Here is a 25829-nt window from a genome sequence, read left to right as displayed (position 1 = left end):
AATCATATGATAAGAATTAGATTTAGACCTCTGCCCTAAAATTTTATCATATGAGGCGAGGAAATGCAACATACTCTCTGAAGTGAGCATTATTTAAGTGTAAAGGTTTTACTGAAGCTATAAATTTTATTATGCACAGTTTAATTCACCTTCTCTTTCTTGAAGTTAGAATTTCACTAGGGAGGAACGAACGACAACTCTGCAAAGGAGATTGCCAAACTAAGTTGACAAGAGTTATAGCCCCTTCTCTACAATATTTATGAACCCAAAATAATGCTTTCCCTCATCCGATTTTCTTAGATTTTTTTAATCAAATTTATTTGGTAAAATTCTAGAATTCACTTATAAAAAATAAATTGTGCTGCAATATGATAGTACTACGGTAATAAATCCATTTTTCCGGGTCTGCGAACTTCGATATGGATTTTTCTATTTACGGACCAAAGCAAAACATCCGATGTTTATCCTGATCACATGATTACGATGAAACACATTTTTGTAATAATTATATCAAATATGTGATGTCGCAATTAATTGTGTAATAAAATAGAGCAATGTTTGAAAGTAAACATGGGGAAGTCCGCCAGCGAAGTGTCAGCACGAACACATACTCTAGACCACAACAGGAAGAAACGTTCATTTCTGACGTAAGAAAAATAAAATATCTGCATAATTCTTCAGCTGTTCTTATGCAATTATGAAGGATAATTTACACACTTATATATATTTTGGATGAATTTCCAGATTACAAATAAAACTGATGCGAACGCTTTATTAGATATTCATACTTTGAACTGAATTTATCATAACGAACTAAGACAACAAATGTAGCCTATGTACAGGAAATATTTACGTTCAGAAATACCTGAAAAGATTATTGAGAAATCCTTTTTTCCTAGTAAGTATGCACATGAATTGATATTTTATGCATAGGGCTTGTCTTCCGGATTGTTAAATGTAAAATAAATTAATAAAATTTTTAATCTCTTTTAAATTAATACCCTTAAAAAGTTGTTGAAATAAAGATTCTGACACTTTCAGACAAGAAATGCCATGTTTTAAAAAAACATACCACACCTATATACATAAACTCTACAACGGACAAAAGCTCTGATCTTGGAAAAAATACCCCCACCCACTTTAGCACCTGTTTATGGACTCTAAAGCATAAATTAAACGACGAAAGGGCAATAATCGTGGTATATCATATAGCGCGCTTGTATAGCAAGTGTCTGGTATATTATGTAACTATTTAGTTAAACATTAAATGAAATGAGTCTTCCCAGTGCCACCTTAACTTCTGAAAACCAAACTTTAGCCAGTTCTTATTATTTTCACTGCCTTTTCTTGTCTGTGAACATTTTTTCTTCGAAGCTGGAAGTCCTTGGGTGTTACTATTCACTTTTGATTACCCTATGAGTTTTCCCTATACATTGATTATCTGCCTTTGTGATTTTGTAAACTTCCGTTCCTTCCAGATCGATTTGGTGAGATGAGCCTCCAAATCAAAGAAATTGTATCCATTTTCTTGTGATTGAAAGCGTGTTGATGACTGACATACACATCAACATTTAGGAAAATCATCACTGTAGGGAATAGAACCACAACAATGAAATAAATTAATGCTTAGAGTCCATAAACAGGTGCTGAAGTGGGTGGGGGTATTTTTTCCAAGATCAGAGCATCGTCCCTTGTAGAGTTTATGTATATAGGTGTGGTATGCTTTTTTAAACTTGGTATTTCTTGTCTGAAAGTGTCAGAATTTTTATTTTAACAACTTTTTATGTGTATTTAAATTAGATTTAAAATTTCATTAATTTATTTTACATTTAACAATCCGGAAGACAAACCTCTATGATTTTATGAAGCTTGAGTAATATTCGTATTGAGCAGTTGAATTTCTTTTGTATGAAGTTTGATGATCAAGTCTTTTCTTGAGAAAGGATATTATTGTTGAAGAGATTTGAAAAAAATTCCACAAATCACCAATCATTCCTCTGTCTTAGCATTCCATCCAGGTAATCGGTACATAAGTTATTGAATCAATCCAACCACTCCCAGCAAGGGTATAACTTTTATATTGCAATATAAGGCCCTTAATTAACACAACTTTTTCCACATTTGTTTTTAGCTCACCTCAACGAAGGTGGGGGGAGGTTATATAATACCCTTGTCGTCAGCGTCCCAGGTTAAAGTTTTTGGAGCAGATTTCTTTTCAAGTACTTATATGCTCTACATTAATCAGAGATGCATGGAAGATGCTTCTAGTATGTTTCATTGTACCAGTCAAAAGTTTCAGATACTGCAATTTCAGCTAAAGAAAGACCAGGTTAATGTTTCTGGAGCAGGTTAAAGTTTTTGGAGTAGGTCTCATTTCCAAGTAACTATAAGCCCTATATTGACCAAGCTTGCATGGATGATACATCTAAGGATGCACACTACCAGGCTTGCTTCGGATGCTGGATCTGACCTATATTTTCCAGATGACTGACTAGGTTAAAGTTTTTGGAGCAGGTTCATTCTAAAGTAATTATTTGCCCTATATTAGACCAAACTTGCAAGGATGATACATCTAAGGATGCACACTATTGGATTTGCTTTGGATGTTGAATTTGACCAACATTATCCAGAAAAGTGACCAGGTTTAAGTGTTTGGAGCAGTTTCTTTCTAAAGTGACTATAAGCCCTATGCTAACCATTTTTGCACTGAAGATACATTTATTGAATCACACTACCAGAGTTGCTTCAGATGCTGGATCTGACCTACATTTTCCAGAAAAGTGAACCAGGTTAAAGTTTTTGGAGCAGGTCCATTCCCAAGCAACTATAAGACCTACCACCAAACTTGCATGGATGATGCATCTAGGGATGAACAATATCAGAACGTCTTCAGAGGCTGGATCTGACCTACATTTTTCTAATGAATGACCAGAATAAAATTTTTAGAGCAGGTCCATTCCCAAGTAACTTAAAGACGTACCGGAACCAAACTTGCATGGATGATGCATCTAGGGATGCACACTACTAGATTATTAGATTAGTGTTGGACTTTGCCTTACTTAAAGACAACATTTGTTGATGTGAGCTCTTTAATCTCTGACTATCTATGTTTAAACAAGATGTCAGAAGTACATGCATTCCATTTTTAAAGATGTATTTAAAATGCTTTGTTTATCTAGACCTATGATATTGTGGAAGATGATGGAAAAAACAGAAACACAGGGTTTACTTCGGACTGTGAAAAAGAAATTTATGAAATGCAGCTACTTCAACTTCAAGAACAGTTAGAAGCTGCAATGATTGAGAAAGAACAACTTGGTATGTCAATATTAGGAATGGGCCGGCTTTGCCAAAAATTTTGTATTTATAAATTTTATATATCACAATTTTTTCCAAAAATTTCCCAATAATATCATGATATATTTTTACAAGCAATTTTTACTATAATTTCAAATTAATTTCTTTTTTACAAATATATTGTGAAAACATAATTTCATTTTTTTATTTTTTATTCATATATTATATTGATAGAGCATGTTTGGATGTTTTACAACATTTATTAGAATTCCAGTTATTGTAATTTAAAACTTTGAAGAAAAAAAAATTTCTGGAATTTATTATTACATACATAGTTTAGTCTCCATATCACAATACCTATTGAGCAGTAAAAAATCACAATATATACATGTACCGGCATATTGATAAAATTGCACATCCCTCTTCAGTATCAAACTATGCTTTAAAGATAACAGGTGTCAGAAATCAATTTTCCTTACATTTTCAACTTTACTTTGTTTATTTCTTTTTTCCCTGTAAAAAATTGAACACCAGCAAAAAAGCTGAAGAAATTTTCTGAAGCCTCATTTAGGAAACTCCAAGATGACCTTGAAGCAGAAAAGTGAAAAAACAAGGATCTTCAACTGATGATAACTTCAAAAAGGTAAAACGCTCACTCATGTCTTGGTATTTCAAACACCTTGTTTTCTCCAAAACTAGATGCATTGTCAAACATTATTAAAATACACTATAAACTAAAGATAAAATCCTAAGCAATCCTTAGATTATATGGCTGTTTGTTTTTAATTTGTTAATCTTATAAAATGAAAAAAAAAAGAAAATGCTAAATTGACCATATTATATAATTTTTCAAATTCAGCTTTTTGATAGTGTATGTTCTATAAGATGGACCTTCTTGTTTTTACATAAAGAAAAAAAAACATGAGCTGAAAAAAAATTAAAATCATTTCAGACACAGCAATTTCTTACTTCACTCTTCCACCGAGGCTACCTCTACAACTGATCTTAAGAGAGTAGGATCCGAAAGTAAGAAAAAAGGGAAGGAAGAACACAGCTCAAACAAAACAGGTGTTATACACTGTGAATTATCATCATATTGTGCCATATCATTATATACAATGAATTACCCTATAAATGTTAAAGAGAAAATAAAAGTAAAAGAAATAAACAAAACCAAAAAGAATTTCAGCCAATCAAAATAGTGTATTTCAATATCATCTACATGTAATTGTTATTCAATATTGAATGATTAACATATATATTCTTTAGAGAAGAAAGGGAATCTTCCAACAAGAATTATGGAGAGAGTGGTCTGCTCTTTGTACGACATTGCAGATGATTTCTCCCCCGACACTTCAGAGGAATCAGCAGAGGAAGAAAAGGACACCCAAGTCAACATCACAATGTAAGTGTAGGACACAAGTCAACATCACAATATAGTGAAGGACACAAGTCAACATTACAAGGTAAGTGTATATGTATGACACAAATCAACATCACAATGTAAGTGTAGGACACAAGTCAACATCACAATGTAAGTGTAGGACACAATTAAGTCAACATCACAATGTAAGTGTAGGACACAATTAAGTCAACATCACAATGTAAGTGTAGGACACAAGTCAATATCACAATGTAAGTGTAGGATACAAGTCAACATCACAATGTAAGTGTAGGACACAAGTCAACATCACAATGTAAGTGTACATGTATGACACAAATCAACATCACAGTGTAAGTGTAGGACACAAGTCAACATCACAATGTAAGTGTACATGTATGACACAAGTCAACATCACAATGTAAGTGTATGACACAAGTCAACATCACAATGTAAGTGTATGACACAAGTCAACATCACAATGTAAGTGTAGGACACAAGTCAACATCACAATATAAGTGTAGGACACAAGTCAACATCACAGTGTAAGTGAAGGACAAAAGTCAGCATCACAATTGTAAGCGTAGCACACAAATAAGTCAACATCACAATGTAAGTGTATGACACAAGACAACATCACAATGTAAGTGTAGGACACTATTCAACATTGCAGTGTAGGTGTAGGTCACAAGTCAACATCACAGTGTAGTTGTGGGACACACAAACATCCCAATATATGTTTAGGATATATAACAGATTTGCAAATCTCTTTTGTGAGAAAGGTATGCAGCAACAAGATCAGGTAAATGTTCTGCTTCAAGGAACTCTTGTTTAAACCCAAAATATGTATGGAGTTGAGAATATTGACTCCATTAAAGTTTTCAATACTTGTATTTTGATCTGCTTAAAAATAATTGTGACAAAAAATTAGCCAGTTGATAAAGTTGTTTAATATGCAATATATCTCACAGTGAAAATTTTGCTTCCTTTTAGTCTAAAAGAGAACGTCAAAAGGTTTAGTAAGTATTTAAAAGAAATTAACTAACAAATATCACTTGTAGTTCAAATGTAAACAAAAAAACTTGATCAATTATAAAAATGCAAGGACAAAATCACTGTATCTTTTCATTTTCCTAAGGTTTATACAAAGTGTTGATTGCACGATTGTTTTGCAATTTCACAGGCACAGCATTAAAACCATACATCAACACAATAAAAGGAATACAGGGACTCTTCCACTGGGAGTCATCAGCTTATACACTGGTGGTCTTCATGGTATAATTCTAGTCTAAAATGTACTTAAAAGTCTTCATATTTTAAAGTGAACAAAAGGATGTCAACATGTCAACAATCATAAGCTACAAATTGTCATCATTCATGCCTCTTGATTCAGGAATTATGAATGTCAAATTTTGACATGCTTTAGATTCAGAATCATGTATATTATAATGTAGCTGTGACTCATCCTTATACATCCCTACACATCATCTGTTTATGTATTTTCTTGGTAAGATATTCCCTCTCTGAGACTCAGGTCCATGTGTAATATAGATCCAAACTGTTTGTTTTGTAACTGTTGGTTGAATGGATGATAGTTTTTGATTGTTTGATTGTATGGAGTTTTCCATCCCAGCAGTCATCAGATTTACATGATATGACAGAATGAGATCTTTGATATGGACTTTGGCAAATGTATTGGAGTTTTGTTTCTAATCCCTGTAAGACTTTGAAACCCAGAGTTTGTGGTCTTAGTGCAGAACTAATAACAATACCAAAGAAAGGGTATAGACATCACTTTTAATAAAAATCAAGGTCTGAAGAGACCAAGTTTTAAACTCATCATGGCCTTTCACTTACATGTACTTAAAAAAGCAAAAAGAAAGAAAAAGAAAAACAATAAATTTTTTTAAACTTGATTCCTCAGCAGACTCTGAAAGGTTATCATAACATGTTAAATATAAAAACACATGTACGCATAAAAGTCATTTTTGCCATGTCTGTTTACCTGATAAAGTTTTCATAATATAAGTAAACGTATAGAATTTAGAGTGTTAATTGAGCAAAAGGTATTAATTTCTACCTGACAGACAGTTGTGTGAGAGTATTAAGTTGTTCTCATTACTGCAGGTTTACATGTATGCTGTCTGGCAAGGAAGGGCTGTACAACTTTTCTTATTATGTCTCATCTTCAGACACTTCATCAGTTATCTACAAAGCTTGTAAGTTCTACTAAGCTTGTAAGTTCATCAATTATCTATAAAGCTTGTAAGTTCATCAGTTATCTAAAAAGCTTTCAAGTTCATCAGTTATCTAAAATGCTTGTAAATTCATCAGTTATCTTACAGAGCTTGTAAGTTCATTGGTTATATATGAAGCTTTTAAGTTCATTAGTTATCTACAGAGCTTGTAAGTTCATCAGTTACCCACAAAGCTTGTAAGTTCATTAGATTTCTACAAAGCTTGTAAGTTGATCATTTTTCTTCAGAGCTTGTAAGTTCATCAGTTATCTATAGAACTTGTAGTTTATCAGTTATCTACAAAGCTTGTAAGTTCATCAGTTATCTATAGAACTTGTAGTTTATCAGTTATCTACAAAGCTTGTAAGTTCCTCAGTTATCTACAGAGCTTATAAGTTCATCAGTCATCCATAGAATTTGTAAGTTCATCAGTCATCTACAGAGCTTGTAAGTTCTTCAGTTATCTAGAGAGCTTGTAAGTTCCTCAGTTATCTGTAGAAATTGTAGTTTATCAGTTATCTAATGAACTTGTAAGTTCATCAGTTATCTACAGAGCTTGTAAGTTCATCAGTTATCTAGAGAGCTTGTAAGTTCCTCAGTTATCTGTAGAACTTGTAGTTTATCAGTTATCTAATGAACTTGTAAGTTCATCAGTTATCTACAGAGCTTTTAAGTTCATCAGTTATCTATAGAGCTTGCAAGTTCATCAGTTATCTACAGAGCTTAAACATATATGCAAGTTCTTCAGTTACCTACAGAGCTGTAAGTTCATCAGTTATCTACAGAGCTTGTAAGTTCATCAGTTATCTACAGAGCTTGTAAGTTCACAGGCCTCTGTGAAGTTAACATCAGCATCATTGTTATACATTGCTTTCTTCATTGTTTGAGCATTGTTTTGCCATTGACTCATAAGAATATGTGATCATCTGTTTTACAAGACTAAAAGATGACTACATGAATGTATTTAATAAAGATGACAAGGATTTTTAATCATATATTCAATTGTTGATTACCTTTTAACATTATGTTATTGTATTTTTAGAGGAATCAAAATCAAGTTTAATTTTTTGGACAGAGAAGAAGAAAACAAAATAAAAGTAAGCTACGAATCTTACTCAAACTTTTGAATTTAATAACCATAAGACACTGAGATTGTAGTGTAGAGCACTTTTGATTATCCTTCTTATCATCCTCAATGTACAGTCAAATCTCATTATCTTGAACTCAATGGAACCAAGAAAAAACTTGGAGATATCAGAGGATTCGAGATATCCAGGGTAAAATACTTAAAGAATAAGGGGTTGGGACTTCCAAAACTTTGACATATCCATGGTATTCGAGATGTCAGTGTTTGAGATACTGAAGTTCAACTGTACATTTTTACTGCCTTTTAACTAAAATAAGTTTTTGGAGCAGGCGTCATTTTTCTGGTTTTCTTGTTTACATTCAGAAAGAAGAGTCATCTTTAGGGCTATCAGACAAAATTAATGTGGTTGTACAGGTAGCCAAAAAAGTACAGGTTAGTTGTTCAAATAGTCATAAGGATATTAGAATTATTGAAATTATCTCAATATTTTAACGACTCAAAGACACATCATGAAGTTAACTTGTAAAACAGAACTAATATGTCTTCCTGTGTCCAAATGTAGGATTTTCTCGGTAAAGCTGCGGACAGTCTAGAGAAGATTGAGAGGTATGCAGAACATCAGAATGACTTAAACATCAGAATGACTTAAACATTAGAATGACTTAAACATAAGTTAACTATTACAAGTAAAAATTATGAGAGTTATATAAAACTGTTACCGTAGTGATCAACTGATCTGTAATATTCAAGACCAGCAACGTTTACTTAATATACATCTTATTTAATTTTTGATTGACACAGTGTACTGACATGGCGATACAGACCTGCCGCCCAGCGAATCTTCCTTGGTCTCTGTGTTTGTCTTGTTATGTCTGCAGTGATGGACTTTGACTTGTTGCTCTGTGTTATGGGTGAGATTTCTATCAGCTATCAACTTAAGAAAATTTTCAAGGATCTGTCATTACATGTATCTTTTTAATCATTTTTAGGTCACTTGAGTTTACTCAGGTGACCTATTGCTACCTGTTTTCGTCCGTCCTCACGCTTTAACATTTGAAAATTTTCAGCTTCTTCTCTGAAACTGCTTGACCAGTTTCAACCAATTTTGGCATATATTATCTATGGGTGAAGGGGAACAACCTCCCCTGGGAGGGGGGGGGGGGCTGAGACCACTAAAATTAATGCAATCTTTAAAAATCTTCTTCTTTACTCCTGGACATCAAGCAGTCAAATTGTTGGCATGATTGTAATAATCATTGAGCCCTCTACCAAAATTGTGAAATTTATAGCCCCAGGGTCAAGGATTCTGGTGCTAGGGCAGGGCTCTGTTGAATATATGGTGAAAATGCATTATTTCTTAAAAAAATTTTCTCCTCTGCTCTTGGGTATTAAGGAAACAAACAATATGCATATTTCTGATGAGGAAAGGTGCCTCTTCCAAAATCTTGAATTTTGTGGCCCCTGGGTCAGAGGTTCTGGTGTTAAGGTGGGGCTCTAATGATTATACAGTCAAAATGCATTAATGCTTTAAAAATCTTCTCCTCTGCTCCTGGGTATTAAACCAATTAACTAAATACATATTTATGATGAGGAAGAGTGCCTCTTCCAAAATTGTGAATTTTATGGCCCCTGGGTCAGGGGTTCTGGTGTTAGGGGGGCTCTAATGATTATATAGTGAAAATGCATTAACTCTGTGAAAATCTTCTCTGCTCCTGGGTATTAAGCCGATAAACTAAGTACATAGTTATGATGAAAAATAGTGCCCCTTCAAAAATTGTGAATTTCATGGCCCCAGGGTCAGGGGTTCTGGTGCTTTCCTGGGGCTCTATTGATTAATTAGCAAAAATGCATTAATGCTTTGAAAATCTCCTCCTCTGCCTACTGAGTACTTAGCGAACAAACTAAATGCAATAATATCAGTGTAAATTTATTAAATATAATTATAAGTAAATGTGCCTTTTCTTTGCTCCTAGGTATCTAGGAGGCAAACAGGGTACACAATTGTAATGAGTGAAGAAAATGAGAGTTTCTCCCCTTTGCTAGATTTTGTTAATCAAGAAATCCTTGTATATAATTTAATTAACAGGTTATTTGATTGAATGAGAATACAAGAAAGAATGTTATATATAAAACAAAATTGCTTGGTTTAAATGAGCAAAGCATGCTCAAAGTCAGATTCTTGTCTGGAAAGCAATATAAAAGATGGGCATAAAGATTAATTATATATTTAGCAAAAGTTGTAATTGTACAGAGTGTGTTTACACTGAGGTGATCTGTTTTACAGTGGATGAGTTATTATCAGGTAAAATCAAGGTTGACAAGAGACTGGATAAAGTTGTTTTATACTTTATCAAAGTGAACAAAGAATCAAAGAGAGCCAGGGTGACTTGTAATTAGTGGCAAATAGCAATGTTATATAGCCAAGTCTCTATGTACTGAATTGTAGCACTATGAAAGTGACATAAATTGAATACCCTACACAATAGGCAAGTATTCATTGTATTTGTATATTTTGCATTCATTATCATCTCTTTGAGGCTTGGGAAAACCAAGTATGATCCCAAGGAGATCACTCAGGTCTAGCACGCTACAATAAGCAAGGGTATTTTTACCAGATTTTTGAAATTCTTGGGCAACATTGCTTCGTCTATCAGTTAATTTTGTTTTATACTTCTATGGATCCTTTACAGTGTTGTATTATACTCAGGTGACCGTTAAGGCCATTGGGCCTCTTATACATGTATATAAAAAATGTCGTTAATATTCTTTGACAAGTTACTTGTAGTTTAAAAGCTAGAAAACAAATCGATGTGATAAGAAGTTCTGCTTCTTGTTACCATAGTTACTATTTATGGTAGAATATATATCTATTTCATATTTTTCAGGTCTCAATATCGGAATAAAGCTCTTTTTAATTGACTTTATTTACTATAAATTCCCAAGAGTACAGAAAAAGTATGATTCAGTTTATAAACTATGGAAGGCTCTTCCAACAAAAGAGGAATGGCAGAAGACACACATCAAGTCACAGATAGACAAAGTAAGGGGCTAAAACACTGATAAACACACATCAAGTCACAAATAGACAAGGCAAGGGGCTAAAACACTGATAAACACACATCCAGTTACAGACAGACAAGGCAAGGGGCTAAAACACTGATAAACACACATCCAGTCACAGATAGACAAGACAAGGGGCTAAAACACTAATAAACACCCATCCAGTCACAGATAGAGAAGACAAGGGGCTAAAAGACTGATAAACACCCATCCAGTCACAGACAGACAAGGCAAGGGGCTAAAAGACTGATAAACACACATCCAGTCACAGACAGACAAGGCAAGGGGCTAAAAGACTGATAAACACACATTCAGTCACAGATAGAGAAGACAAGGTGCTAAAACACTGATAAACACACATTCAGTCACAGATAGACAAGACAAGGGGCTAAAATACTGATAAACACACATCCAGTCACAGATGGAGAAGACAAGGGGCTAAAAGACTGATAAACACACATTCAGTCACTGATAGACAAGGCAAGGGACTAAAACACTGATAAACACACATTCAGTCACAGATAGACAAGACAAGGGGCTAAAATACTGATAAACACACATCCAGTCACAGATAGAGAAGACAAGGGGCTAAAAGACTGATAAACAGACATTCAGTCACTGATAGAGAAGGCAAGGGGCTAAAACACTGATAAACACACATTCAGTCACAGATAGAGAAGACAAGGGGCTAAAACACTGATGAAGTCATTATCATTATTCAAATTGATCTGGCTTTTGCTGCCTTTTATGATTCTCCACAACTATGAAGTCTTGAGGTTGTTAAAACCTTAAGCTGATTCGTTAGCATTGGTGGTATATTGGTATAATGTATTCATTATTTTAAGACAATTATGACAAAAAGTTTCAGTCTCTCAAAAGAGGTATGCATTTTTTATGATGTGTTTTATTTATTAGCAAAGTATTATTTCTAAATTCTTGTTTTTTTGCCATATCAAAAATATAGGTATCTCATAAAAATCTAGAGTACTGGCCTTCATGAAAATTAACTTAACAGTATCAATTCTTCATGATACAACATTTATATCGTTTGTGATTTAATTACAGATTGTGAGATTTCTTTTTTCAGTATGTATTGTCAGATGTCGGTAAAGAGAATGAGGACAATATAACGGCTTCAGGAGAGGAAAATCCGGAAACCTTAACAGAGGCGGATCTAACAACTGAAGACAAATCTTTCTGTCAACTCTTTTGTTTACCTTCCTCTGAAATACCTTTACAAGGTTTGAGTCTTCAAAGCTGTTATTATTAAGAGTTGGTCAAATTAAAAATCATTAAGATTCTTTTTTTCAATTTTTAGGTCACCTGAGTCACTCAGGTGACCTATTGCTATCCGTTTTTGTCCGTCGGCGTGCGTCGTCCGATGTGCGTTAACATTTGAACATTTTTAGCTTCTTCTTTGAAACTGCTCAACCAATTTCAACCAAATTTGGCATATAGCATCTATGGGTGAAGGGGAACAAAAATTGTGAATTTCATGGTCCCTGCCCCCCTGGGGCCTGATGGGTGGGGCTAAAACCACCAAAATTAATGCAATCTTTAAAAATCTTCTTCTTTACTCCTGGACATCAAGCTGTCAAACTGTTGGCATCATTGTAATGAGCATTGAGTCCTCTACCAAAATTGTGAAATTCATGGCCCCAGGGTCAGGGGTTCTGGTGCTAGGGCGGGGCTATATAGATCATATAGTGAACGTGCATTATTTCTTTGAAAATCTTCTTCTCAGCTCCTGGGTATTAAATAAACTAACTAAGTATATAGTTATGATGAGCATTGAGTCCTCTACCAAAATTGTGAAATTCATGGCCCCAGGGTCAGGGGTTCTGGTGTAAGGGCGGGGCTCTATTGATTATATAGTGCAAATGCATTAATTCTTTGAAAATCTTCTTCTCTGCTCCTGGGTATTAAATAAACTAACTAAGTATGTAGTTATGATGAGGAGGTGGGCCTCTTCCAGAATTGTGAAAGCCATGGCCCCTGGGGCAGGGGTTCTGGTGTAAGGGCGGGGCTTTATTGATTATATAGTGAAAATGCATTAATTTTTAGGTCACCTGAGTCACTCAGGTGACCTATTGCTATCTGTTTTTGTCCGTCGTCGTGCGTCGTCCGTCGTGCGTTAACTTTTGAACATTTTTAACTTCTTCTCTAGAACCGCTCAACCAATTTCAACCAAATTTGGTATATAGCATCTATGGGTGAAGGGGAACAAAAATTGTGAATTTCATGGTCCCTGCCCCCCCGGGGCCTGAGGGGTGGGGCTAAAACCACCAAAAATAATGCAATCTTTAAAAATCTTCTTCTTTACTCCCGGACATGAAGCAGTCAAACTGTTGGCATCATTGTAATAAGCATTGAGCCCTCTACCAAAATTGTGAAATTCATGGCCCGAGGGTTAGGGGTTCTGGCCCCAGGGTGGGGCTATATAGATCATATAGTGAAAGTGCATAAATTCTTTGAAAATCTTCTTCTCTGCTCCTGGGTATTAAATAAAGGAACTAAGTACATAGTTATGATGAGCAAGAGTGCCTCTTCCAAAATTGTGAAATTTATTGCCCCAGGGTCAGGGGTTCTGGCCCCAGGGTGGGGCTATATAGATCATATAGTGAAAGTGCATTAATTCTTTGAAAATCTTCTTCTCTGCTCCTGGGTATTAAATAAAGTTACCAAGTACATAGTTATGATGAGCAAGAGTGCCTCTTCCAAAATTTTGAAATTCATGGCCCCAGGGTCAGGGGTTTTGGTGTTAGGGTGGGGCTGTATTGATTATATAGTGAAAATGCATTAATTCTTTGAAAATCTTCTTCTCTGCTCCTGGGTATTAAATAAAGGAACTAAGTACATAGTTATGATGAGCAAGAGTGCCTCTTCCAAAATTGTGAAATTCATGGCCCCAGGGTCAGGGGTTCTGGTGTTAGGGCAGGGCTCTATAAATTATATAGTGAAAATGCATTAATTCTTCGAAAATCTTCTTCTTTGCTCCTGGGTATTTAATAAAGTAACTAAGTATGTAGTTATGATGAGGAGGTGGGCCTCTTCCAGAATTGTGAAAGCCATGGCCCCTGGGTCAGGGGTTCTGGTGTTAGGGCGGGGCTCTATTGATTATATAGTAAAAATGCTTTAATTTTTTGAAAATCTTCTTCTCTGCTCCTGGGTATTATTTAAACAAACTAAGTGCATGGTTATGATGCATAAGGATGCCTTTTCAAAAATTGTGAATTTCATGGCCCCAGGGTCAGGGGTTCTGGTGTTAGGGTGGGGCTGTATTGATTATATAGTGAAAATGCATTGATTCTTTGAAAATCTTCTTCTCTGCTACTGGAGACTATTTAAACGCATAAGGATGCCTTTTCAAAAATTGTGAATTTCATGGCCCCAGGGTCAGGGGTTCTGGTGTTAGGGCGGGGTTCTATTGATTATATAGTGAAAATGCATTGATTCTTTGAAAAACTTCTCTGCTACTGGAGATTATTTAAACAAACTAAGTGCATGATTATGATAGACAAGGATGCCTCTTCCAAAATTTTTAAATATATGGCCTCAGTTTTTGGGGTTCTTGAGGAGGGGGGGGGGGGCTAGGGCAACAATGCTTCATCTATCAGTGTATTTAACTTCTAAATTGTTGTATTATACTCAGGTGACCGTTAAGGCCCTTGGGCCTCTTATTGAAAATCTTCTTCTCTGCTCCTGGGTATTAAATTCAATAACTAAGTACATAGTTAGGATGAACAAGAATGCCTCTTCCAAAATTGTGAATATCATGGCCCCAGGAGCAGGGGTTCTGGTGTAAGGGCGGGGCTTTATTGATTATATAGTGAAAATGCATTAATTCTTTGAAAATCTTCTTCTCTGCTCCTGGGTATTAAATTCAATAACTAAGTAAATAGTTAGGATGAACAAGAATGCCTCTTCCAAAATTGTGAATTTCATGGCCCCAGGGGCAGGGGTTCTGGTGTTAGGGTGGGGCTCTATTGATTATATAGTGAAAATGCATTAATTCATTGAAAATCTTCTTCTCTGCTCCTGGGTATTAAATTCAGTAACTAAGTACATAGTTATGATGAGCAAGAGTGCCCCTTTCAAAATTGTGAATTTCATGGCCCCAGGGGCAGGGGTTCTGGTGTTAGGGTGGGGCTCTATTGATTATAAAGTGAAAATGCATTAATTCATTGAAAATCTTCTTCTCTGCTCCTGGGTATCAAATTCAGTAACTAAGTACATAGTTATGATGAGCAAGAGTGCCCCTTTCAAAATTGTGAATTTCATGGCCCCAGGGGCAGGGGTTCTGGTGTTAGGGCGGGGCTCTATTGATTATATACTGAAAATGCATTAATTCATTGAAAATCTTCTTCTCTGCTCCTGGGTATTAAATAAAGGAACTAAGTACATAGTTATGATGAGCAAGAGTGCCTCTTCCAAAATTGTGAAATTCATGGCCCCAGGGTCAGGGGTTCTGGTGTTAGGGCAGGGCTCTATAAATTATATAGTGAAAATGCATTAATTCTTCGAAAATCTTCTTCTTTGCTCCTGGGTATTTAATAAAGTAACTAAGTATGTAGTTATGATGAGGAGGTGGGCCTCTTCCAGAATTGTGAAAGCCATGGCCCCTGGGTCAGGGGTTCTGGTGTTAGGGCGGGGCTCTATTGATTATATAGTAAAAATGCTTTAATTTTTTGAAAATCTTCTTCTCTGCTCCTGGGTATTATTTAAACAAACTAAGTGCATGGTTATGATGCATAAGGATGCCTTTTCAAAAATTGTGAATTTCATGGCCCCAGGGTCAGGGGTTCTGGTGTTAGGGTGGGGCTGTATTGATTATATAGTGAAAATGCATTGATTCTTTGAAAATCTTCTTCTCTGCTACTGGAGACTATTTAAACGCATAAGGATGCCTTTTCAAAAATTGTGAATTTCATGGCCCCAGGGTCAGGGGTTCTGGTGTTAGGGCGGGGTTCTATTGATTATATAGTGAAAATGCATTGATTCTTTGAAAAACTTCTCTGCTACTGGAGATTATTTAAACAAACTAAGTGCATGATTATGATAGACAAGGATGCCTCTTCCAAAATTTTTAAATATATGGCCTCAGTTTTTGGGGTTCTTGAGGAGGGGGGGGGGGGGGGGCTAGGGCAACAATGCTTCATCTATCAGTGTATTTAACTTCTAAATTGTTGTATTATACTCAGGTGACCGTTAAGGCCCTTGGGCCTCTTGTTGAAAATCTTCTTCTCTGCTCCTGGGTATTAAATTCAATAACTAAGTACATAGTTAGGATGAACAAGAATGCCTCTTCCAAAATTGTGAATATCATGGCCCCAGGAGCAGGGGTTCTGGTGTAAGGGCGGGGCTTTATTGATTATATAGTGAAAATGCATTAATTCTTTGAAAATCTTCTTCTCTGCTCCTGGGTATTAAATTCAATAACTAAGTAAATAGTTAGGATGAACAAGAATGCCTCTTCCAAAATTGTGAATTTCATGGCCCCAGGGGCAGGGGTTCTGGTGTTAGGGTGGGGCTCTATTGATTATATAGTGAAAATGCATTAATTCATTGAAAATCTTCTTCTCTGCTCCTGGGTATTAAATTCAGTAACTAAGTACATAGTTATGATGAGCAAGAGTGCCCCTTTCAAAATTGTGAATTTCATGGCCCCAGGGGCAGGGGTTCTGGTGTTAGGGTGGGGCTCTATTGATTATAAAGTGAAAATGCATTAATTCATTGAAAATCTTCTTCTCTGCTCCTGGGTATCAAATTCAGTAACTAAGTACATAGTTATGATGAGCAAGAGTGCCCCTTTCAAAATTGTGAATTTCATGGCCCCAGGGGCAGGGGTTCTGGTGTTAGGGCGGGGCTCTATTGATTATATACTGAAAATGCATTAATTCATTGAAAATCTTCTCCTCTGCTCCTGGGTATTAGATAAACTAAGTAAGTACATAGTTATGATGAGCAAGAGTGCCTCTTCCAATATTGTGAATTTCATGGCCCCTGGATCAGGGGTTCTGGTGTTAGGGTGGGGCTCTATTAATTATATAGTGAAAATGCATTAATTCTTTGAAAATCTTCTCTACTCCTGGGTATTATTGAAACACATTAAATACATAATAATGATAATCAAGGACGCCTCTTCCAAAATTGTGAAATTCGTGGCCCCTGGGTCAGGGGTTCTGGTGTTAGGGCTGGGCTCTATTGATTATAAAGTGAAAATGTTTTAATTCTTTAAAAATCTTTTTCTCTGCACCTGGGTATTATTTAAACAAACTAAGTACATTGTTATGATAAGCAAGGATGTCTCTTCCAAAATTGGGAAATTCATGGCCCCAGGGACAGGAGTTCTGGTGCTAGGGCGGGACTATATAGATCCTATAGTCAAGGTGAATTATTTCTTTGAAAATCTTTTTCTCTGCCCCTGGGTATTGTTTAAACAGACTAAGTACATTGTTATGATATGCAAGGATTCCTTTTCCAAAATTGTGAATTTTATGACCCCAGGTTTAAGGGTTCTGGTGAAGGGGGGGGGGGGGGGGGGCTTCTATTGATTATAAAGTGAAAAAGCAAAATTTCTTTGACAATATTCTTTTCTGCTTCTCGTTAAAAAAGCAAAGAAGCTAAGTGTATAGTTATGATGAGCAAGAGTGCTTCTTTCAGAGTAGTGAATTTCATGACCCCTGGGTCAGATGTGCTGGTGTGAGAGTGGGGCTCTTGATAATATAGTGAAAATGCATTAATTCTATTAAATAATCCTGTTTACTCCTTAGTGTTAAGCAGATAAACAAAGTGATTAGTAATGATAAGCAAACTTATGGTCCCAGGGTCAGAAGGTCTGGTGTTTTGGGGGGGGGGGGGGGGAGGGGGAGGGGGGGGCTCTATTGATAATATAGTGAATCTGTAGTTAAAATGCATTATTTCTTTAAAAATCTTCTCCACACCTGGGCATATCTGAGGTAAATAGAGTAAAAAATTTTATAAGGAAGGGAATTTTTACCAGATTTTTGAACATCTTGACCATTTGGTCAAGTGTTCTGGTCATGGCCAGGGCTCTATTAGTTTGTATTCTACTGTGAGGAGTTATTCCCCTTTGCCATTTACTTTTGATAATTTATCACTGTAAATAATGTACTTGAAAGGTAAATAGAATAAGAGAATTATGCAAAAACTTTTATTGTATAATACAAAAAGTACTTTCATTGTTTTAATGATCAGATAGACTTGTAAGTAGTAGATAAATAAAAATGAGACAAAAATAACTTGTCTTATTAAATGTTCATCAAAGACCAAGAGAGGCCAATGTAAGAGATTTTAACAAGGCATTAAAATAGTAGAGAAGCATTGATAATTTGTTAATATACCGTATGGCGATAGTGATAAATGGGGAACAGATTAGAACCTAAATTATAAACTGTTAATGAATATCAAGACCAATTATTTTGTTGATCATGATCACCCTATTTTTTTTTCTTTTGGGCAACAAAGCTTCACCTTTCAGTTCATATTATACTCTATGCATCCTTTAAATTATTGTATTATACTCAGGTGACCGTTAATGCCCTTGGGCCTCTTGTTAAAATTCATTTTGCTTCTTTTCACTATTCGTTGTTTCTTTCACTGTTTATTTATCTTTATACCTAATTTCACAGTTTTAGTTGAGTTTTTTTTTAAGGGAATGGGCAAAGATTAAATATTGTAAAAAAAAAAAGAAAAAAAAAAGCCACTTGTTTGCATTCAAATTTTGAAGTTGCTGTAAATTTCTTCAAAGACAATTCTTGCTTTACAGGTTGGCGTGGAGGGAGACGTTGTACACTGGTGAACAAGGAAAAGAGAGGAATAGGAGCTTTTAAAAATGGAAAACTTTATCTGACGAAAAGGTGCTAACACTTCTATAAACCCAGAGATAGAATTAAAATGTGTCCTGAAGTTATGAAAGCTTATAATATATACATGTCTATATATTATAAAAATATTACATGTTTTTAGCATAACATGAAATTGTTACCCTGGGAAAACAGTTGCTGACCGAGGCAAAGCCAAGGTCAGCAATGGTTTTCAAGCAATAACAATTTCATGTTACTCTAAATAAACATGATATTTTTAGGTCACCTGAGTCACTCAAACTAAGTGCATGATAATGGTGCACAAGATGATTTTTCTAAAATTGTGAAATTCATGGCCCCAGTGTCAGGGGGTTCTGGTGTTAGGGTGGGGCTCTATTGATTATATAGTGAAAATGCATTAATTCTTTGAAAATCTTCTTCTCTGCTCCTGGATATTATATAAACAAACTAAGTGCATGGTTATGATAAGCATTGATGCCTTTTCAAAAATTATGAATTTAATGGCCCCTGGGTTAGGGGTTCTGGTGGTAGGACAGGGCTCTATTGATTATATAGTGAAAGTGCGTTATTTCTTTGAAAATCATCTTCTCTTCTCATGGGTATTATTTAAACAAACTAAGAGCATGGTTATGACAAGCAATGATGCCTTTTCCAAAATTGTGAAATTCATGGCCCCTGGGTCAGGGGTTCTGGAGTTAGGGTGGGGCTCTATTGATTATATAGTGAAAATGCATTAATTCTTTGAAAATCTTCTTCTCTGCTCCTGGGTATTATTTAAACAAACTAAGTGCATGATAATGGTGCACAAGGATGATTTTTCTAAAAATGTGAAATTCATGGCCCCAGGGTCAAGGGTTCTGGTGTTAGGGCGGGGCTCTATTGATTATATAGTGAAAGTGCATTATTTCTTTGAAAATCTTCTTCTCTGCTCCTCGATATTATATAAACAAACTAAGTGCATAGTTATGATAATCATTAATGCCTTTTCAAAAATTGTGAATTTCATGGCTCCTGGGTCAGGGGTTCTGGTGGTAGGGCAGAGATCTATTGATTACATAGTGAAAATGCATTAATACTTTGAAAATCTTCTTCTCTGCTACTGGGTATTATTTAAACAAACTAAGTGCATAGTAATGGTGCACAGGGATGCTTTTTCCAAATTTTTGAAATTCATGGCCCCAGGGTCAAGGGTTCTGGTGCTAGGGCAGGGCTATATAGATCATATAGTGAAAGTGCATTATTTCTTTGAAAAATCTTCTTCTCTACTCCTGGGTATTATTGAAACAAATTGAATACATAGTTATGATAAGTAAGGGTGACTCTACCAAAATTGTGAAATTCATGGCCCCAGAGTCAGGGGTTCTGGTGCTAGGGCGGGGCTAAATAGATCATATAGTGAAAGTGCATTATATCTTTGAAAATCTTCTTCTCTACTCCTTGGTATTATTGAAACAAATTGAATACATAGCTATGATAAGCAAGGGTGACTCTACCAAAATTGTGAAATTCATAGCCCCAAGGTTAGGGGTTCTGGTGCTGGGGGGGGGGGGGGCTCTATTGATAATATAATGAATCTGTAGTAAAAATGCATTATTTCTTTGAAAATCTTCTCTGCACTTGGGCATATCAGAGGCAAAAAGAGTAAAAGTTTTAATAAAGATTTTTGAACATCTTGACCATTTGGTCAAGTGTTCTGATCCTAGCCAGGGCTCTATTCATTCAACTGAGAGGAGTTATTCCCCTTTGCCATTTACTTGTGATAATTAATCACTGTAAATAATGTACTTGAAAGGTTAATAGAATAAGAGAATTATGCAAGATTTTTTAGTGTATAATAGAAAAAGTACTTTTATAGTTTAAATGATCAGGTAGACTTGTAAGTAATAGATAAATAAAAATGAGACAAAAATAACTTATCTTATTAACTGTTCTTCAAAGACCACGAGAGGCCAAAGTGAGAGATATCATCAAGGAATTAAAATAGTACAGAATCACTGATAGTTTGTTAATATACTGTATGGTGATAGTGATAAATGGGAAATAGATTAGAACCTAATTTATGAACTGTTAATGAACACTAGACTAATTATTTTCTTGATCATGATCACCCTATTTTTCTTGCTTTTGGGCAACAAAGCTTCACCTTTCAGTTCATTTTATACTCTATGGATCCTCTAAATTGTTGAATTATACTCAGGTGACCATTAAGGCCCTTGGGCCCTTTGTTGTTCTACTGAATGTATTTAAAAGAAAATGTCATTGTGAACTGTATGCGAAAACATTCTGTGCAGTTAACAGTTTTTAACTGTTACCTGTCATCATGCATTTTCAACCGTTGTTATGTAATGTTATACCCAGAGGTCGTAATTTATGCACGCGGTAGGGTAGTAGTACTTTTTAACATAGGTTTGTAAACCAATCAAATTTGACTATTTTTTAAACCAATCAAATTTGACCATTTAACATAAAATTATAACGAAATATTATATCATTTGTGGGCACAAGTATGAATTTGCTCTGTCATAATTATTACCTTTTGGGATTTTTGTCCACAGCTTCCTTTGTTTTGAAAGAAAACGCAGTCCAACAAAAGAAAACCTGCTTATTCCACTTGTTGATGTAGTGGCCATTAATAAGGTATATAGATTATTGTCCCTTATTCAATTTGCCAATTTGTTGATTGCTATTTCAATAGATATACATGTAAATTACTATTATAATGGACTTTTGTGAGAAGCACTGACTTTTACAGTTGACTGTTTACTTTGACATTTAAACCTGTATCATGTATGGAGGTACAGAATTGATTATCATAATAGTTTGGAAAATATTTCTAGTGCTCATAGGTATGGTGTTAGGGGCACTAACATGTGAAGGCCGGAAGTGAAGGGTAGGGTGATTGTCATTTTCTTCAAGGGCAATTTATTTGTGCTTTGAAATAACCCGTTATTTTCGTTTAATTAAATGTTGACCTAAATATTTATATCGTAGAAGAGCTTCCGTACATTGTCCTAGTGTAAAAGTAAGCCGTCAACTGTAAAAGTCAGCGCTCCTCGCAAAAGTCCATTAAAACTACTATTATTTTTTACTGTACAACTTTTCAGAGCAATTAATAATTGCCATATTCATTGTTTACAAGCCATTTTCAAGAGTATTACCAAACATGAAAATTTTGTCACTTGACAAATAATTTATGATTGAATGGTACCTGTAGCCAAATCTACATAAATATGCATAGAAAAATTATAAGAAATATATACCAAAATATTCTAAAAATATTTTAATCTTAGGAATACCCTGGTAGAGGAAAGCTGGATTGTTGTGTCGAATTAATCAATTATAGCCATCCCCCCCCCCCGCCCCCCCCCCCCCCCCCCCAAAAAAAGAAATCTTCAGGATCATGCTTATTTCAAAAACATTCAGGTGAATTTCATTTAGAAAAAACATACCGTTAAATGTGTTTTTCAGGCTAAACCATATCAGTTTATGTTGGGTTCAGGAATGGCAATAGAAGTGATGGTGAAAGACAAGGTAAGCAACATTTAATACATAAATGAAATATGAAAACAAAATGTGTACGATATGTACCTAACTGCATCGTACGTATCCTATTTGACATCGGAAGTGTGTTTTGTCATCACCCCAGAAGACAAAGCTTGTAAAATATTGATAAGGAAAACAGATGGAGTTCAGAGTTGGGGAATGCAATAATAAGAGGCCCATGGGCCACAACACTCACCTGAGTAACTTTGGCCCTGCTGTATCACAAGATTTTCCCCCAGTAATACTTATTGTGGCCCCACCCTATCCTCGGGGGTCATAATTTGAACAATTTAGAATCTACACTACCTTGAAGGAAGCTTCCATATACATTTCAGTTTTTCTGGCCCAGTGGTTGTTGGGAAAAAGATTTTTCCTATATATTTCAATGTAAAACTTTGATTCCCTATTGTGGCCCCACCCTATCCCCTAGGGCCATGATTTGAGCATTTATAGAATCTACACTACCTCAGAAAGCTTCCACATAAGTTTCATCTTTTTTGGTCCTGTGGTTCTTGAAAAGAAGATTTTTAAAAGAGTTTTCCTATTTATATCAATGTCAAACTTTGATTCCCTATTATTGCCCCACCCTACCCCCTGGGGCCATGATTTGAACAATTTAGAATCTACACTACCTCAGGAGGCTTTCATATAAGTTTCATCTTTTCTGGCCCAGTGGTTCTTGAGAAGAAGATTTTTTAAAGATTTTTCCTATTTATTTCAATGTAAAACTTTGATTCCCTATTGTGGCACCACCTTACCCCCAGGGGCCATGATTTGAACAATTTACAATCTACTCTACCTCAGGAAGCTTCCACATATGTTCCATCTTTTCTGGCCCAGTGGTTCTGGAGAAGATTTTTTAATGTCCCCACCCTATTTTTGTCATTTCTTGATTATCTCCCCTTGGAATGGGGCTTGGTCCTTCATTTTAACAATTTAAACTCATCTTTACCCAAGGAAGATTTGTATCAAGTTTGGTTAAAATTGGCCCAGTGGTTCTTGAAAAGTTGAAAATGTGAAAGGTTTAAGGACGGACAGACGGACGACGGACAACGGGTGATCAGAAAAGCTAACTTGATCTTTCAGCTCGGGTGAGCTAAAAAGTATTTATTGTTAATGTGAAGTATTCAGTGGTATGCTATCTATATAACATTATGTAATAATTACTGCATGTAGTTGAGTGTAACATTGAAAATTTTCACCCCAAGAAAACCATTGTCAACCGAGGCGCAGCTGAGCTGAATGTAAATAATCACGTGCTCCAGATCGGTTATCACCTCATACACACCAACAAAATAGACATTTTATATTTTTTTCACCAAGTAGTACATCATGAAATGTTAACTGATTATAACAAATTCAATCTGATTAAAATCAGGTCCTTTGATCCGCTCACATAGATCGCCACTGTGTAGCGATCTATGTGAGAAGATCAAAGGAACTGATTTTAAGCAGATTGATAACAAATTATAAATGTAAGAAGTAATTTTGACTGACGCAGTAGGTTCATTGCTTTAATGCATTTGTAAATCATGGGGAATATTTTATAATGCTAGAGGGGGGAAAATACACAATTACATGTATATATAATTTATTTACCATGGAATTAAGCAAACAAATGTAATTTGTGTGATATTGGCGTAAACATAATAATTTTAGAGTTTCATATTTGGTGGGATTCTGAGTCGGGATGATGCTTACGATAGCATACAACAACACGGCATTAACAATGAATTGCCATGGGCAACTGGAATACCATTGGATGAGTCGCCTTCGCCACGCCCAGATATCGTAAGATTGACAGAAAATAAACAGAACTTCAGTTTTCCAGCCGAGTATGGTGATTTCGATTAAAATGAACTTTGAAGTGTATAATGGCATTTGTGTATAATGGCATTTTTATGTTGAAAACATAGGCTAGCCATGAAAAGGTTGTTAAATTCTACAAGAAGCACCAGGTTTTGAGAATCATTATTTGTGATTTGTTAGTTGTGATTTACCATGACATCTCTAAAAGTGCCATGCAGATTTATTTCATTTGTTTGCATTTGCAAGATCTTTTGGGGGGGGGGGTGTTATATTTAAAATTATTTTTTTAATCAAGACATAAACTAAAATATAACTTGTGTACAGTGCACTGAATTATATTAAATATTTCATTATGCACAAAAGTCTATTGTTTTTGTACCGCATTCATGCACTGCATATCAATCTTCTGTATATAAAATCTTTTTTATATATTTATATTTTTGTCATAAAACAGTAAATTACCTTAATAAGATCGTCAGTTATTCGGTATTTGTATGTATGAGTGATTAAAATGCAAACAGCAACAAGGCGGCTATCACAGATCTCTGAAATTTACCATTTGTGGTGTTTACATATGTCGTAATGAAACTGGCGCTTTCAAGATGCAATATTTGCTAGAAATTGAGATTATAATTAATTGTATTATCTGAAGTATTTTAAAGACTATTCTTATAATTCTCTTTTTAATAATCTACAATTTTTTTAGCTATGGTAAGGCTTTATTCATACTGATAATTATGGCAAAAACCCAGGGACCGACGTTACATAGATTATTGTTCGCAAAACAACAAAATATGAAGAGATGCAATTTCAATCGTCTAAATTAAATGGAATTTAGAGAATTCAACAAAATTCATTCTTTGTGAAATTTTTGAAATTTCATCAATTTCATGAGCTTAGGCTGAATATGTTGTGATTAAGTAAAGTGTCCAACAGAAATAAATCGTTTCCTAACATTGCCATTACCCGAAATAGCGATGTGTACCTCGGACATAAATGCCAGAAAAAGGTAAAATTTAAAGAATAATCTGAAGTACTTGCATGTTTAACCTTAATTACGAGTCACCATACTGTTACTTCACATGTTTCATTGAAATATTTAAAATATATACTTATACCAATCATTACTTATCTTGAAAGAACATTTAATACTATATGAGATAATATCATAATTTTTACGGTAATGGTCTACGCAAAATAAATACAAGCATCAATGAAAATGTAGCCATTTTTGTTACAGGTACGAAAAACGTCATTTTATACAAGTATTATAATATCCATTTATCTACTCATGCGATTTGTGATACCCGAGAACCAAACTGTTGCCTGAGGCCTTTAGGTCGAATGCAAAAGATTTGCCAAAGGGCTTTGCAAAACGCGTTCGGCTCGAGAACTCGGCCAATTACCTAATTAACTACTATGTTGTCTTGTGAGGAATCTGTCGAACACCAACGAATACATTTGAAAATAGCTGCTAACTCGTGTCTGGATATAGCTGCTGACTCGTGTCTGGATATAGCTGCCGACTCGTGTTCGGATGATTCTGTCTAAGTTGAGGATTTACTATT

The 25829-nt window shown here is 35.1% G+C and overlaps 2 protein-coding genes across 3 annotated transcripts in view; one reads left to right on the top strand and one right to left on the bottom strand.

Annotated features, from left to right (window-relative positions):
- LOC133195846 (laminin subunit beta-1-like) overlaps nt 1-10029 on the bottom strand; it is a 75479-nt gene extending 65450 nt beyond the window's left edge. The window contains exon 1 of the mRNA XM_061331804.1: nt 10026-10029. The gene's annotated coding sequence lies outside the window, so the exon portion shown is untranslated. The remainder of the gene's footprint in view (nt 1-10025) is intronic.
- LOC133195848 (GRAM domain-containing protein 4-like) lies at nt 500-24632 on the top strand. 2 transcript variants are annotated; one of them, XM_061331808.1, is made up of 18 exons: nt 500-647; nt 3180-3318; nt 3832-3940; nt 4250-4365; nt 4567-4702; nt 5672-5697; nt 5862-5953; nt 6806-6897; nt 7958-8012; nt 8366-8434; nt 8565-8608; nt 8804-8913; nt 10888-11042; nt 12150-12303; nt 18852-18942; nt 21465-21546; nt 22378-22440; nt 24112-24632. In XM_061331808.1, the coding sequence occupies exons 3-18, from the start codon at nt 3924-3926 to the stop codon at nt 24304-24306; spliced, it is 1497 nt and encodes a 498-aa protein (XP_061187792.1). In that variant the 5' UTR covers nt 500-647; nt 3180-3318; nt 3832-3923; the 3' UTR covers nt 24307-24632. The 2 variants fall into 2 exon arrangements, with proteins under 2 accessions (XP_061187792.1, XP_061187793.1); XM_061331809.1 differs by lacking the exons at nt 500-647; nt 3180-3318; nt 3832-3940 and having other exon boundaries at nt 4320-4377; nt 24112-24631.
- The last annotated feature ends 1197 nt before the right edge of the window (nt 24633-25829 follow it).

Source organism: Saccostrea echinata, unplaced genomic scaffold (assembly GCF_033153115.1).
Source record: "Saccostrea echinata isolate AGI-Se365-2 ecotype Australia unplaced genomic scaffold, CSIRO_AGI_Sech_v1 ptg000029l, whole genome shotgun sequence".
NCBI lineage: Eukaryota > Metazoa > Mollusca > Bivalvia > Ostreida > Ostreidae > Saccostrea > Saccostrea echinata.
This window is presented reverse-complemented; position numbering and strand designations above follow the sequence as displayed.